A 17266-nucleotide genomic window follows, 5' to 3' on the forward strand; every position below is an offset into this window, starting at 1 on the left:
TCGGTTGGGTTGCCAACTTCTGATTTTAGTTCAGCTCATGATTTCAGGGCCTTGGGATCCAGCCCCACACTGAGCCCTGCATCAAGCTTCACACTCAGCGGGGAACCGGTTTCAGGATTCTCTCTCTCTCCCTCTCCCCCTGCTTGCTCTCTCTCGCTCTCTCTCAAATGAATAGATAATTTTTATTTTTTTTTTATTTTTTTTTTAAAGATTTTATTTATTTATTTGAGAGAGAATGAGTGAGAGAGAGCATGAGAGAGGAGAAGGTCAGAGGGAGAAGCAGACTCCCCAAGGAGCTGGGAGCCCGATGCGGGACTCGATCCTGGAAGTCCAGGATCATGACCTGAGCCGAAGGCAGTTGCGCAACCAACTGAGCCACCCAGGCGCCCGAATAGATAATTTAAAAAAAAATAAAGATAAATAAAATGACATCTGATGGGTCTGAGTGCCCCGTCTCTAACGAGCCCCAGGTGCTCTACAATCAGGTGGCCTGCAGGCCTCACTGAGGGAGCAAATCATTATGGACTCCAGCACCAGGAATGGACTCCTTGTGTGCGCTAAGCTCTGATACCTTCTGCCCTTGAGAGGAGGGGTGCGCAGTGGGACCTGGGCCACCACAGCCTCTGGGCTGTGCCCACAAGCTGCGTCCTGGGTTTATGGCAGGTGCGCTGCGAGTAATATTTTCCATGCATTCTGCGATGGGCAGGAAAGGGGGAAAGAGTGCTGGTTCGAATAAGCAGGTGCACACTATCGGAGCCATAACTTGGCTTTCTGCTAGGAACCCCGTGTTGCAACAGCTCCTGTTGCCCAAAGCCGCTGACAGGGGCTGTTGGCATGTGTGGCCCACAGCCTCCTCTCCTTAAGCATTCAGTGTTTGGAGACTGAAATCCCAACTCCTAATCGTCTCTGCCGGTGGCGCTGAGTTCATCCCAGCCTGTGGTGGTTTTTGTAGCGGCCCCTGTTGCCCCTCAAAGTGGCAAGACTCTGTCATGTGGTGGCAGCCAAGGAATGATGGATGGAAAACACAGAATCTCATTCTGGGACCTCCCAGTAATTAGTGCTTCATTATTATAGTTATGGCTTTATATGTCATTTAAAGTCATTTATTTTTTTTTTTTTAAGAGTTTATTTGAGAGAGAGAGAGAGAGTGAGAGAGCGAGCGCACAAGCAGGGCAGAGGGAGAGGGAGAAGCAGGCTCCCTGCTCGGCAGGGAGCCTGATGCCAGACTCAATCCCAGGACTCTGAGATCTTGACCTGAGCTGCAGGCAGATGCTTAACTGACTGAGCCACCCCAGCGTCCCTTAAGTCATTTCTTTGTCCATTCTCAAAACAGAACCAAGATGATTAGGTTGGCCATTTCTCCTAATGAAGTAGTAGATATCCCTCTGGCATAGGAAAATGCCAGTCTATGTCAAATGAATGCCAATTTGAATTTCTGCTGAGGCTGTTGGTCTTTGGGTCACTATTGTGAGAAAGTGTGTGAGTATGAACATAATCACACATAGTTGGTTATGTCTGGAAGTCCATTTCTAGAAAAGAAATGGAGGGAGGTCTCTTTTTTTTTTTTTTTTTTAAGATTTTATTTATTAGAGAGAGACAGAGAGCAGGGGGAGAGGGAGAGAGAAAATCCCAACCAGACTCTGCACTGAGTACAGGGCCCAACCTGGGGCTCGATCTCACGACCCTGAGATCATGACCTGAGCCGAAATCAAGAGTCGGACGCTTAACCTTCTGAGCTACCTCAGTTGGCACCTCCCCGACTTTCTTAAAAAAGATTTTCTTTTTAAGTAATCTCTATACCCAATGTGGGCTCTGAACTCACAACCCCAAGATCAAGAGTCGCAAGCTCTTCCGAGTGAGCCAGCCAGGGGCCCTGGGGGCCTTCTTGTCCACACTGACTTCTGTCCTGCTTACAACTTTTCTGACATGATTGTTCACCTTTTCTAAAAAAAAAAAAAAAACAAACAAACAGAGAAGACAGAGGCGTGTTGCTGTGTGGAAAGCATGGGGACATTTGAAGCAGCCACTGGTTGTGCTGGTTTGGGTAGAAACACTCACTTCCCTCCGAGTGTATCTCGTCTCCAGACTCCTCCTGTTGTGTGCGTTTCGGGGGAAGACGTGAAAGTTCTTCCGTCTCCTGTGTTTGCACCCACACTGCTACGTTATCGGGAGTCTGCTAGTGAGGAAACACGTCTTTGAAATTACAAATTCCCCTTAAGTCATAGTGTTTTTAGCTGTGTCTCCAGCTGATGATTTCTGCGCTCCCTTACGACAGCAGTGAACCATAAGCGAAAGGAGATACGATATTACAAAATTAGAAGGACCGGGAGGGAAAACGTTTGTTTTTAACACAAGCAAGCCTCTTCCTTGCTGCCCCTCCCACCACCCTCTGTCCCCAAATACACTGTTGCAGAACTGTGGGGGGAAAGCAACGCCCAGAGATAAGTCATCCTTGCTCTCAACATTGAATAGATAACCTGCTTTATGTTATTATATATTTGTGAGCAGGGAAGAGGCATATTCATGTCTCATAAATACGACAATTAAACATTCAACAGCTAGAACCCACTTTGTAATCTTCTAGGACTTAAATGCAACCTCATTTTAATAAACTGGAATGAGTTTCATGGGCTCCTCTAGACTCTACAGTAATGCGAGTCTGTTCCCCTTGAAGGAACAGGAGCCGAAATCATTTGGTTTAGAGCTCTGTCACGCTGTCCCCTATCTCCTCGCCTCCTGGTGGGTAAGACGCTTAAGAGCCCTGTTTCCTGAAACTCTATTTGTCTGTTCACATATTAAGTACACCTTCCATTTAGACATGCTTCCTACCCTTGCCGGTTTCATCCTTGAGATATTCAGAGATAAAAGAGAAGTGCCTGGGTGGCTGGGTGGCTGAGTCAGTTAAGCGTCTGCCTTCAGTTCAGGTCATGATCCCAGGGTCTTCGGATTGAGCTCAGCGTTGGGCTGCCTGCTGGGCATGGAGCCTGCTTCTCCCTCTCCCTCTGCTGCTCCCCCTGCTTGTGCTCTCTCACTCTCTCTGTGAAATAAATTAATAAATAGAATCTTTAAAAAAAAAAAGAGAGAGAAAGAGAGAGAAGTGTTTCCTGTTGACAAAAAACCTAGAGTCAACCTCCAGCGTGAAATGTTTTCAATGACAGCTTCTTCCTTTTCCAGTGGTGGACACAGGCTAGACCAATGAGGACTGAAGTGGAAAATCGAAAGCTGAGCTTTCTTTTTTTTTTCTTCCTCCCTCCCTCCCTTACTCTCTCTCTTTTCTTCCTTTTTTCAAATCTCCGGGCTTCCTACTATTGATGCCCCTTCCAGAAAAGGGATCCTTTTGCTAGAAACTTAACAGCCTCCTAAAGCCACAGTTCCCGACCAATATTTTAAGAAACAGTGCATTTATGAGCTTGAGGTCACCTTAAGGCCATACACTCTCCTTGTTAGAGGGAACCTTTTGAATTATTTAATATAGTGATCCTAAACCCGGCTTCTCATCAAAATTGCCCACAGAGCTTAAAGATTTTTTTTTTAATTTATTTGACAGACAGAGATCACAAGTAGGCAGAGAGGCAGGCAGAGAGGTGGGGGGGGGGGGCGGGGGAAAGCAGGCCCCCTGCTGAGCAGAGAGCCTGATGCAGAGCTCAATCCTAGGACTCCCAGGACCCTGAGATCATGACCTGAGCCGAAGGCAGAGGCCCAACCCACTGAGCCACCCAGGTGTCCCCCACAGAGCTTAAAAAAAACGAAAAGATTGTTGTCTCTACTATAGTTTTCTGAATAAAAAGCTTTGGAGGTAAGTCCCACTAGTTTTTTTATTTTTAATTTTTTTTTTTTTTTAGATTTTAAGTAGTCTCCACACCCAACATGGGGCTCAAACTCACAATCCCAAGATCAAGAGTTTCATGCTCCACCAACGGAACCAGCCAGGCACACCCCACTATAGTCTTTTTTTTTTTTTTAAGATTTTATTTATTTGAGAAAGAGAGAAAGAGAACAAGCCAGGGAGGGGCAGAGGCAGAAGGAGAAGCAGGCACCCCACTGAGCAGGGAGCCCAATGTAGGGCTTGATCCCAGGACCCTGAGATAATCCCATGGTGAAGGCAGATGTTTAACTGAATGAGCCACCTAGGCACCACCCCCCCCCCATCTTTCTTTTTTTAAAGATTTACTTATTTAAGACAGAGACAGAATGTAGGAGCACATGAGGGAGGGAAGGGCAAAAGGAGAGGGAGTGAGAGTCCCGAGTGGACTTACCTCTGAGCATGGGGCCCAATGCAGGACCTGATCCCAGACCTGAGATCGAGACCAGAGCAGGAACCAAGAGTCAGATACCCAACCAACTGCACCACTCAGGCAGCTTCCCCCCCTACCCTAGAGTCTTTTTAAAGAAAAGTTCTGGAGATGCCTGGGTGGCTCAGTCGGTTAAGTGTCTGCCTTCAGCTCAGGTCATGATCTCAGGGTCCTGGGATGGAGCCCTGCATCGGGCTCTCTGCTCAGTGGGGAGTCTGCTTCTCCCTCTGCCCTTCCCCCCACTTGTGTGTTCTCTCTAATAAGTCAATAAAATGTTTTAAAAAAAAAAAAGCAAAATTTGTAATTTGTCAACCCAAATTCAGTACACATCTCTAAAATAAGAGAAAATTTTTATATAAGAAGCCGTTGTCACAACAAATGAAATTTAAAAATTCTTTAATGTTCTCTAAGATCTAGTTCACAACCAAATTTCCCTAACCAACTAAGAAATGTCTTTTAAAAGTTAGTTTGTACAGGGGCGCCTGGGGGTGCTCAGCCAGGTAGGTGTCTGACTCTTGATTTCAGCTCAAGTCATGATGTCAGGGTTGTGAGATAGAGCCCTGAGTCAGGCTCTGGGCTAAGCATGGAATCTGCTGGAGGTTCTCTCTCTCTCCCTCTCTCCTTGCCCTTGTTTTTTTTTTTTTTTTTTTTTCCCTCTCTCTCTCAAATAAATAAATCTTAAAAAAAAAAAAAAAGTTTGTACAAATTAAGACCCAAACAAACCCCACATGTTGCCTTTGCTTGCTCTGTCTCTTGTATTTCTTTTAATCTAGAGCTGCCAACCTCATCCCTGACCCCCCATATTTTTTATGCTACTGACCTGAAGAAACCAGGCTTGTCTTGAGGATGGCCTGTCTTCTGGGTGTGGCTGATGGCTTCTGTGTGGGGCCATTTTACTTTCCCCTCGGGAGAGGTTAGACCTAGCAGACTGGTGAAGATTTAGTCTCACCTCCTGGGATTAGCGATACTTCACAGATAAGACTCTTATTTCTCAGAGCATTTCACCGGGAGGCAGGTGATGCCAGCTTGTCCTCTCCGAGGCCGAGGACTCGGGCTCTGGCACCGGCCCTTCCACTGTCAGGTTCTCCACCAACTTCTCTCCCACCGGCTTTGGCGCTTGCTGCCTAGACCGCGTTAGCCTTGGCAGAACAGTTCTTTTTTTTTTTTTTTTTTAATAAAGATTTTATTTATTTGACAGACAGAGATCACAAGTAGTCAGAGAGGCAGGCAGAGAGAGAGGGGGAAGCAGGCTCCCCACTGAGCAGAGAGCCCGGTGTGGGGCTCGATCCCAGGACCCTGAGATCATGACCTGAGCCGAAGGCAGTGGCTTAACCCACTGAGCCACCCAGGTGCCCCAGAACAGTTCTTTTTTATCCCCACGGTTCTTCCATTATGAGCTGAGCATTTTTCTGACAAAGGGAACTTCCCCTCACCCCTTAGGATAATATGTTTGCTCTGAAAACGCAGTCTCAATGCTTGCTTTTTAGGGACATGGGTTAATAAAGACAAGCGTGTGCTTGTTTCCGCATGAAACACCGCCCGCCCTGTCCCGCCCAAATGCCCTCTGCCAGTGGGTCTCGCTGCGCCCTCCCAGCCTGCGGACCTGCGCTCCATCTCTGCCTTCCCGCTGAGCCTCCCCTTCTCCAGCACCAGGGGACTTACTGGGGCTTCCCCGGCCCCGCTTCCTGCAGCTCCCCATGTCCCAGGTTCTGTAGGTTTCTCACACAGCTATTCACGGGTGAACACCACCATTGCACAGGTGTTCTGGGGTGTGTGTGCTTGCTGGTGGAGCAGGAGTGCGGCTAAGCAGGGGTGTGCGGTTAAGACCGACCTAAATCCTCCCCCGTTCCCTCTAAAGCCACCTGACATAAATGCCTCACAAATATAAAGAGATCGAACGACACGCAAATCTCCTTCCAGGCAAGTCCTCCAGGCCTCATCTGCTTACTCACGGCCCTGCCTCGAGATTGTGAGTTCAAGCCCCCTGAAATGACAAATAGCTATTTTCGCCCCCTGCCTCTCTCCCCTCCCCCAAAACCTGATCTTCCCACCTCCGACCTTTTGAATGTGGGGCGGCTTGGACGGACGGCGGTGTCCTGAAAGTATAGAGCACACTGATGTCGCCTCTTCCCTGCATTCTAGCCAATGCCAAAAAATTTTAATGCATTTGCCTCGGCATTTCCTGTTCCCCCAGAGGCACTCATTTGCCTTGAAAGGTTCGGAGTATTTCCGCATGGAGAAAGGGGAAGAAAGGCGCAGCTTTTGAGGTTATAGCAAAACGAGATTCCTAAAGCCAGGCTTTTGTCACGTAGGAGAGGATTTTCCAGATTTCCTACAAGTCCAATGAACAAACACATCAGGTCAGCTGCAGAGAGGACCCGGGAGGAGGGTAGTTCTGGGACCCTGGGCCCTGGGATGGTGTGGAAGGCAGGGGCAGAGGAGGGGTGGGGAGGTGTCAGGATGTCCAAGGACCCGACATGCATGAACGGGGGCGCTGGTGGTCTGCCAGTCCCGCCCTGAGATCAAGCCCCCCACACTTCAGGGGACCCCATCCCAACCCTCCGTAAGATGAGGAATTGGTGGGGCCCCTTTCTAGATCCTGGTGCTCCTGACTGAACCCACTTCCTGGCTCCTTTCCCTGAAAGGGTGATGATGGTGAAGGGGGAGGCTGGGGACAGGTAAGCAAAGATGGCCTGACTCAGACCATGTGGCGTCTCAGATAGAGTGTGTGCAGATGGGCGAGGAGCTGCTCCTACACCCCCTCTAAGAAGAAAAAGCTGGGCACCTGGCCAGTTTAGTGGGTAGGGCATGCAATTCTTGATCTCGAGATGGTGAGTTCAAGCTCCACGTTGGGCAGAGTTTGCTTTAAAAATAAACAGAAAAAAAGAGGAGAAAGCTGATGCTTAGTCTGTGGATCTCCCCAGGGACTGCAGGAAGCCAGGACTGGCCAACCAGCACCCCAGGGAGACAGCTTTGCACACGGCAAACTCTGTTCTAGGCCGGTGACCACCACTGCCAGATAATGGCCTAGGGTGGAAAATGAAGTTAATCATGGATTTGTGTTATTTACAGTTATTTGTATGACCTGCTGTTTTTCCAAATCTGTCATTAGATATATTTGTCAACCAGGAAGAACATCGTAGTTTTTCTAGGTTGATGTGTAACTCTTAGACACTTACACATGGGGTAATGGGGTGACCTTGGGACCTGCTTCTCTCCAGGCATAGCCTCCAAGATGCTGAGTCCTAGAAGAAACACACTTTCCTTCGCTCTACGTCCAGCACCAAAGTGAGAGGGGAGGTAGCTAGATAATAGGAAATGGGGTCAGAGATTTGGGCATACAGACTGGCCTGAGAGCAAAGAGGCCACAGTGCTGGGACAGCGTTATCAGAGGCAAATGGCAGTGACCACCTGGAATGGACACACTAGACCTGCAGACACTCAGTGGGCACCAGGTGAGGGACAGGATCAGAATGGCAACCTACAGGAGAGAAGCCATCAACCTCCAGGAGGCACATACATCCAGACAGCAAGGAAGGGGAGACTGAAAACTGTCAGCTGGTGAATTTAAATGGCTCCACTCCTGGGCCTGCCCCACCCTGAGAGCCAAAGTTATCCACAAATGAAGACTGGGTCCATTCGAGAAAATGTTTTCTTTGCACATTTGAGCATTAACTACCTTTGCAGCCCTGCTACCACACACAAAGACAGCATCAACTTTCTGGGCTGGGAGTAAAGGCCACGTTGTTGAGCACATACTGAGCTGACTGTTGACTCAAACCTCTATGTTTTTTGGGGAGCTTGGCTGTCTCAGTCAGAGGAGCATGCAACTCTTGATCTTGGGGTTGTGAGTTGGAGCCCCACGTTGGGTGTACAGATTACTTAAATAAATCAAACTTAAAAAAAAACCTGTCTTTTAAAAATGATATTTGCAATAACTTATGGGGTTCTCATTTGCTTCTCCTGCCCAAGCTGCTTTTTCCACATCAGTGACTGGTTCTCAAACTTGACAGTACAGCAGGACCACTCGGAGGGCTTGCTAAAACACAGATGGCTGCTCTCCCCATCCCACTCCCCCCACTCCTGAGGCAATAGGCTGAAAGTGGGACCAGAGGATTTGCATTTCTAAAAGCTCCTAGATGATGTCAGTGCTCCTGACTGCTGGCCAGATACTTCAAAAACTATTGCTAAAAGCCTACGCTAATGGAGAAACATTATTCTGATTTCACTCTTACAGACATGAAACAATTAGCCTTGACTCCTACAGCACAAATCAACCTCACCCAGACTTAGCAGGGCTTGTTTGCTACATGTGGTTTTTATCAACAAGGGAACGCCAATTTTCTCAGTATGCAGAATGGGAAAACTTTAATACTGATAACATCCAGTGTTGCAGAGGATATAAGGAAGAGGTATTCCAATCTCCTGCTGATGAGCTTCTGAATGGCTAGCCTCTTTTTGGATCCAATTTAATAATAACTACCAATACTATATATATATATATATATATATACACACACACATATATATGTGTGTGTGTGTGTGTGTGTGTGTATTGGTGCCACAACCTGGCAACTACCAATACTTTTTAAGTACACATCCTCTAATCCAGAAATTGCCTGGTAGAAATCCCACAGGAAAAAAATATATATATGATGTTCACAGCAACACTTGTAAGTTGGAAATAATCAAATGTCCCTGAATGAGAAATATTAACATCAGTACCAAGAGTCATAAAAGTAAAAGGTATTACCTGAACGATGCTTCTTCTATGCATGCCTCTATAACTTAACCACTGAATAATTTTCTATAGTATGTTCTGTAGCAGAAAAGAAGATACTCTGTAGCAGAATATCGCTTGTGGATATTCTCACGTGAAGTCAGCTGCTGAAATTCAAATGCAAGATGAAAATCCATTAACATTCGAGCAAGCGACTTCTGTCCTTTATCAAATTGATTCTTTTAGTGATTTTCTTTTGCTCCTCAGAGAGTTCATAAGGTCCTACCAAACTCCCTGGCTTGCACATCTAGGATTACAGGAAAGCAAAAGGGGCTTGGAGTTCCTCTAGTGAATTTACATGCCTTTCGTGTTCCCGCAGATACTTTTAAAAACTTTTTGAAACGTTTAGGAACTCACAGTAGGTTGTGAGTGAACTATGAGGACGACCCCGGCACATCAGTGGTGTGAACGGCAGGGCCTCATGTCAATTCAGGGAACCCCACGTGCAGTTTTAACGGCAACTCTTAGTCAAAGCCTTGGGAGCCTCAGTGAAAAGTTACTAGAACTGAACATCCGGGAAAACCTGACAGTGGGCAAAGGGACACATACCTCAGTCAAAGGAATGTCACTGCGGGAGAGAGTATCTGTCCTGGAGACGGAAAGCGCTGCCACCAACTATACATATGTTAGAAAACATTTCTCTGTCTTGCATGTCTCTATTTATACATAGATATGTATGTTCTAGAGATAGAGACATTCTTATCTAATAGGGTACCTATATGATCATGCATGAGAGCTTTCGTCTTTGGGCCTCAGATTTATAGTTTGTAAAATCAGAGTGAGGAAAGAAGCCACTAAGGTCTTTTCCAATGGCACAAGTCTGAATCACATGATGGTGTTTTATTATTCGAAGATTATTTTCTGTTATTTAAAATCTCAATGTCAAGGTAGAAGCATGTCCCAGTACAATCTGAAAACAATGTCTTTTTTGGAAAAGCTATCAGAATTTAAAATGTGCGGACTCTTTGCCCAGCCATTCCACATCCATAAACTTAGCTCAAAGAGTCACCCAAGTAGGTGATGATACATTTTCAAGGATCTTACAACATTTTTGTGACTGTGAGAAATGATACTAATCATGATACATTTATGCAACATAATGCTAGTAATACTACTACTATTACACAACAGTTGAAAACAAAGTATGGATATTGAAAGACATTCTTAACATATCACTGAATGGAAACAATCTGCAATACTTAATACATAGTATCTCATGTTTGTATGGCAACTCATGTAATTCTTTATGTACGTATGTAGTGCTGGAATGACTACTGCTTAAATACAGTTGTATAAACATACATGTGTACGGAACAAGATGAAAAGATTGAAGATTCATACAACAGTGGTGATTATTAACTTCCAGAATGATAGGATGGGGGTGGGATGGGGTGAGGACTACTACTGTTTTATATTTTTTAAATTAAAAGAATAAAAAGTGTTCATTGTGTAAAAAAAAAAAAAGGTTCAAAATGAAGGAAGTTATAAATTCTTTAACAATATATGCAGATATCTGAGTAATCAATCACTGGTCATTCCCATCTGATTTATTTTAAAGTAAGTTCATTTTCTCTGGATGGCTGACTGGCTTAGTGGGTAGAGCATGCAACTCTTGATCTTGGGGTTCTGAGTTTGAGCCCCACACTGGGTATAGAGATTACTTAAAAATAGAATCTTTAAAAAAAAAAAAAGAAAGAAAAAAGTTCATCTTCTGAGTTGAGACTCTGCCTTTACAGTATGGCTACCATTATTGGGTCTATTCCTGGAATTTCTCCTCTGTCATGCCTATTCATGTGCCAATACCAAACTTTTAATTATGGAGGATTTAATAAGAGTGTGTTTTTATGTCTGGTAGGGCTAGTCCCTCTCATTCTTTTCAGTTCCATAGCTTTTCTTGCATGTTCTTTCAAATAGAAGCAAACATGATCACTTTTACTGGGATTTCATGTTGAGTCTTCTTAAGAATAAGATACATATATTTATTGTTAAAGTCTAATTTTCGAACAAGAGTTTATTTTTTAAAAGTTTTCCTCATAAGGGCACCTGGCTGGCTCACTGGGGAGGACATGTGACTCTTGACGTCAGGTTCATGAGTTTGAGCCCCACATTGGGCACAGAGATTGAAAAAATGAACTTTAAAAAAGGTTTACACGTACGTTTTTGTAATCGCAAAAAGGGGTCTTCTCTTTTCAAGGGCATCTTCTAACTAGGTTTGTATATATATAAAGTCTTTTATTCTTTTTAGTAAACATTTTTATTGAACTGTAACTATACATACGGAAAAGTGCACAAATCCTAAGTATACAGCTTGAGAAGTAGTCATAAAATGAATGCACCTATGTAACCAGCACCACAGACGCTGCCTCTACTCTCCCTGGCTTTGCTGAATAGAGAAGCCAGATGAAAAATAACTGTACATGATTCCACTTACATAAAGTTTAAAAACAGACAAAACCGATGGTGATTTCGTCATGATAGTGCCTACCTTGGGCGAGCGGGGTAGTGACTGAAAGACAATGCTGATTTTTGACATCTATATGTATGTTTTGCCTGTTTTGAACTTCATTGAAATGGAGTCAGAGTTACATACACTCTTTAGTGTCTGGCGAGTGCTGATGCTTAAATGCAAGTATGATATTTGAATGTTTATTTGTAATTGCTATTTTAGTAAAGTTCTCTTACAGTTATTCAACAAATTTCTTCAGGTCTTCCAGATATGTGTATCTGCAAATACTTCCTCCTTTCCATGAAATTCACACAGCTTTGTTTTGTCAAACAGCACTGGCTAAAACCAATACAATGTTAAGTGGTAGACAGAGATAGGGGTACGTCTTGTTTCACTTCGTGGAAAGCCTCTTTTGTTTCGACGTTGAGATGCTGGCATTTGGGCAGAGGTACAATGTGAATGACTTACTCATCAGTTTCTGTTTTTTGAGTACATTCAGCATGGACTGAAGTCTCAATTCTGTCAAATGCCTCTTCTGAAAAATGGAGAATGAGTTTCTCCTTAACTCTTTTAATATGATGGATATTAGTGGATTGTCTACTATCAAATTATCCTTGCATTCCTATAATAAACCCAACGTTGTCATGATTTACTACTTCTTTAAAGTGCTATTGGAGTGTTTGCTAATGCAAACACAATGTATATTGTGAGTGGTCTATAACTTCCTCTTTGGTACCATCTTTTGTCAAGTTTTAGAAATGCTATTGTACTCACTTTATAAAATCAATTCAGAAGTCTTAAAAAAAATTTTTGGCACCTTTTGGTTCAAGATTCTTTTTCTAGCTTCTGGAATTGTATCAACAACATTGTATTAAAGGTCTAGCAAAAATCCCTTGAAATAATTAAGGCCTTACAATTTTTTGGTAAGGAGTCCTTTATTAGTTCCTTCCATGGTAATTGGTTTAAATTTCTGTATCTATGAGGGTAAACCCCAGCACTCTGCATTTTTCTAGGCCAGTTGTTTTTCTAATTTATTATATAAAATTAGTCTTGTAACTCTGAAAATTCTCCTGTTTTGTGTTTATTTCTCCCATTGTGTATTTCAGTGTGTATTTCTGCGTCCTCCCTTTTTCTTGAATGGGTTAGCTGGTGGTTTGTCTATTTAAATTCACTCCCTCTTCTCCCTTTTTACGACTTCCTCCTTCTGTTTCCTTCTGGTTTGCTTTATTCCTCCAGTTTTTAAGGCTTGGTTGTATAATTTTCATCTTCTCCCATCTTTAAAGATACAGTTCTAAATACCATACATTTCCTGTCATAAATGCTTTTTAAACAAAGATTGAGGCCTGTATCAGTCTTGTGGTCATATCTGTCTGGTATGCTCTCCCCGTCTTCGGGGATGCTGCCTTGCTTATTCTCTTACTTCTTCTAACTTCTGAATGAGATTTGATTGTAATCCTCAGTTTTGTTTTGGTTTTTTCTTTGGAAGAGATTTTTCCTGTACTTTGTGGGAGGGGCCTGCTCCACGAGGACTTTTCTTAGCTCCACTGCCCTGAAGCTCCCTTTTCATTTCCACAAAGTGACAGGACATTGCTACTGACCTTCCTTCCCAACGTTTACCAGGACTTCTCTTTTCTTTGCCCTCTTGTACCTGTCCTGTCAGGCTGAAATCCGAATTCTAGCAGTTTCTCCTCAGTGCTAGGCTTTGTCTCATCAGCTGTGAAACACGCACAGCACTGGGCACACTCGTCAGACCTGGCTACATTGCCATGACACTCCCCTGCAAATGGAACTTGTCGAAGCCTGCCCAGTTCCAGCTTCTACGGACTGGCCCCTGCCAGTTGGCTGAAAAATGGGGGCGGGAGGGACTGTCAGAACACAGCCGCCTACGCTCCCCATCCCCACACACAGATGATGAAACTGTGTCGGCCAGTGGTCTGTCCTTCCTCACTTGTACTTTGAAGTTCATGGGGACAACGGTCATCTAGTTTTGTAGAACCGGTTCTGGGGCTACACTGGTTACTCTGTATTCTGGCTGCAAGGTTCAGAAAGTACACTGTTGCCATCATTGTCCCCGAGCTTAACCCCTGTGGGATCTCTATTACTGAAGAGAGATTTTAGTAACAATCATTTTTGATGGTTAGGATAGAAATTTTGATTAGGAATTTACTGTATTTCAGGTCCTATGCCAAGTGCTTTATAATTCATTCTTGAATAACCTCAGGAGTTGGGCCCCCCTCCCTGACTTTATGGATGGGAAAGTTAGGGCCCATGATCACACTGCGCAACCTGCAGATCTGGGATTTAAACCCAAGTCATCAGACCCCAGAGCACCTCCTTACATAAGAGACTCTCAAGTATCATTAGGTCTGACCATTTCCAAACTAGGGACCACTGTAAGCAAAACCTCTATGTGAACTGAAATTAAGTATTAACTATTAAAAGATCTGACAAAAATGTATACATATTACAGGTCAAACCTAAAAACACTGTAGGGGCGCCTGGGTGGCTCAGTGGGTTAAAGCCTCTGCCTTCAGCTCAGGTCATGTTCCCTGGGTCCTGGTATCGAGCCCCGCATCGGGTTCTCTGCTCAGCGGGGAGCCTGCTTCCCCTCTCTCTCTGCCTGCCTCTCTGCCTACTTGTGATCTCTGTCTGACAAATAAATAAATAAAATCTTTAAAAACACTGTAGATGATGAATACATTGAACTGTGTTGTATGACTTGATTAATCTTATTTTCATGCAAATGCTCAAAACAAAGCTTCCACTAACTTCCGAAAAATACCATAATGAGGGTGGGGGCGGAAACACAAGAGTTATTTGAGATTCTGGACTTCCTATTTCCCTGCTCATTATGATACCACTGCCAAAGAATAAGTATGTGAAATATTACTTATAATTTAGTCTATTAATAAATACTGCTCTTGTAAATAACTGTTTAGAAACAAGAGTCATTTCTCTGCAGTTCTCTGGCCTGTGTTTTGGTTGGCACGCCACAAAGGAAGGTAAACACTCAACTGGGCCACAAGATTTCATAAAAAGGCCCCTCACATGTGTACCAATTTGAATCATATTGTAATTTATAGTCTTATACTATTAAATTGTAGGAGTTAGGAAATATTTCTTAATAGTTCTATGAAATGGGGTGCCTGGGTGGCTCAGTGGGTTAAGCCTCTGCCTTTGGCTTGGTCACAATCTCAGGGTCCTGGGATCGAGCCCCGCATCGGACTCTGCTCAGCGGGGAGCCTGCTTCCCCTTCTCCCTCTGCCTGCCTCTCTGCCTACTTGTGATCTCTCTCTCTCTGTGTCAATAAATAAAATCTTTAAAAAAAATAGTTCTGTGAAATACTTTTAAACTTGGAATTCTCTTCCGTTTGTGGATATGGTTACTATTACTAACTTTCTTCTAACTGCTAGTGGCAATTCAAGAAAAACAATCTGGGTTTTTTATAATAGCTCTAAAGCCATTCCATACAGGCTATTTTAACTCCCAAAGTCTAGGAAGTGACTTAGTTTGAGATAGGGATGTCTTAATTTGCCAGGATTTAAATAGAAGCAACTGAAATAACTTGCTGAAAGATAACATCTGCTGTTAAGCTTCTATTTTCCCCACAATCAGAAAATGGATTTTATTTCTAATAAAAAAAAATAATAAAGTTGACTCTGGCAAGAGGAGTTTTAAAACTAAGGATCCAACAACAAATGAATCTTTTCCCAAGCACATACCAGATTTTCCTTTGGAAGGATCATTATTTAAGGGCATTTCCCCCTAAAATTTAGGAAAGAAATTAAAATTTATATATTATAATTCCTAAACAGTTATACTAGTAATTTAGTTTTTACACTCATAGTTGTAGAGTAGTTCCACATTTATTATCACCAAAACTTTAACTTTAACCCAGCTCCTGCAGTGAAAAGATTGTACTTTTCTCGCATCTCTGTACTTGTCTCACATCTCTGTACTTGTCTCACATCTCTGAACAACATTCAACAACAGTGATGGATGTGATTTACTGATAAATTGGTTACTAATGAAGATGAGTTTTTACACTATTTCCTTTATAATTAGCTAGTTCACAGACTGAACAAAACAAAAAGAATAAAAGTGACACCCTTTAACACCTAACAGAACACTTCCCTTCCACTTACCTGAAAATATAAAAATATAAATGACCATGTATGGAGCTGCACCATTAAATTTACTTTAGTGGTTTTGTTTTTTTACTGAGAGTTTTACTTATTTTGAAAAAATTAGAAAATTGTCATTTTGAAATCAGAACCACTAAAACATTGGACACAACAAACTAAAAAAAACCAAATGGCTAAAAATAACTCCCTTATAAAAGTACAAGTATAATTTACAATATCACGTATTTCAGAAAAATAAACCAAACCACTCAATGTCTCTTTCCTTCTAGGTGACTATTTTCTCCCCAGAAAGAAGAAAAAGCAACTAATGAAATTAAAAAATCAGACACAACTGTTATTCTCCCTCACAACATCTAAATAAGTGACCCACACAGCACAAAACTTTCTCATTCACAATCACATACAGTTAAATTATTTTTCCCTCAATTACATAATAGTCTTCTTAAATCAATGTCCTTTTAGAAAATTACTGTATTAGTTAAGCCTATTCATCCTTGCTATGAAGTTAATTTCATTTATATAGGCCACATAAGTTTAACTGGCACACTTAATAAGCCAAAATAAGTCATTCTTCTTTTTAAAAATTATGGAACCATCTGTTTTCAAAGAAGAATCCTAGATACTTAATTCATTAAAGCAATTTTCTACCATCAGCTATCAAGCTTTTTAAATGATCCCTAAGTGTTCACCCAAAGATTATCAATGCTAAGTGAACTGTAAACTTGTTTTGAAGATTTGTGTCCATTTATAGTATGATACAATTTGTACTGAAGAGTTTTTTAAAAAGATAACCTACATACATATAGTTAATTTGCCTCAAAGAACTTCTTAGAAATACAGTATAAACATTTAAGAACCACAACAGAGTCCACTGTGGTTCCAACTTCAACAAAGATTTTCTTGAAACCCAGTACAAAGGTTACTGGCTCAAGACCATATTCCAAAGTGACATCGGCACGAGATTTGATTGTGAGACTACCTCTTAAAAAAAGAGCACACTTGGTTATACATGGCTTTTAACCTTGAGCTACAGTTATGCTACAAATCCCCCCACCCTCCCAACCTAAGCGAAGTCAGTCATGTGGAGATGTGCACATTCTCTGGGGACTGTTTAGAGTCCTTGGTTTTCCAGCTCTGATGGAGATCTCGAAGGCGTTCAGAAGTCCGTGTGCTTACATTCAGGGCAGGATGAACTTTACAAATTCCGCTTTCCTCCATTAGTGACAGGCCACAGATCCCAAAGTATGCATGCAAAGCATCTGAAAATGAGGTATTTTTTTTTATCATAATAGGCATTCTTATTTGTACATGCTGCAAAGTACCACAGCTACATATCTATTCACCACATTAAAATTAAATTTAGAAAAATGTTAAATATAGGTTTTGAAACATGTGCTTTCTCAAAGTCTCAAAACACCAATTAAAAAAAAAAACCAGATGATCAAAATCAGGTATTTTATCCAAGCAAATATCATTAACAAAGGAAAACAGTTCTCAAATGAAAAGGTGACATTCTCAACATGCTCTGTGATTAAAACACAAAGTAGAGTAGCAGTAATACAAGACTTCTCACTTAGGGTGTTTCCCCTTTGCTTACTACACA

General features: G+C 42.6%; 1 protein-coding gene across 2 annotated transcripts in view; it reads right to left on the bottom strand.

Moving 5' to 3' along the window:
- Positions 1-15367: 15367 nt before the first annotated feature.
- Positions 15368-17266, bottom strand: part of PGGT1B (protein geranylgeranyltransferase type I subunit beta) — a 50564-nt gene continuing 48665 nt past the window's right edge. For both annotated transcript variants that reach the window (XM_080805114.1, XM_080805115.1), the window contains exon 9: positions 15368-16922. In XM_080805114.1, the coding sequence (XP_080661240.1) occupies positions 16741-16922 (182 nt within the window). In that variant the 3' untranslated portion in view covers positions 15368-16740. The remainder of the gene's footprint in view (positions 16923-17266) is intronic.

This window comes from Martes martes, assembly GCF_963455335.1.
Source record: "Martes martes genome assembly, chromosome: 5".
Classification (NCBI taxonomy): Eukaryota; Metazoa; Chordata; class Mammalia; order Carnivora; family Mustelidae; genus Martes; species Martes martes.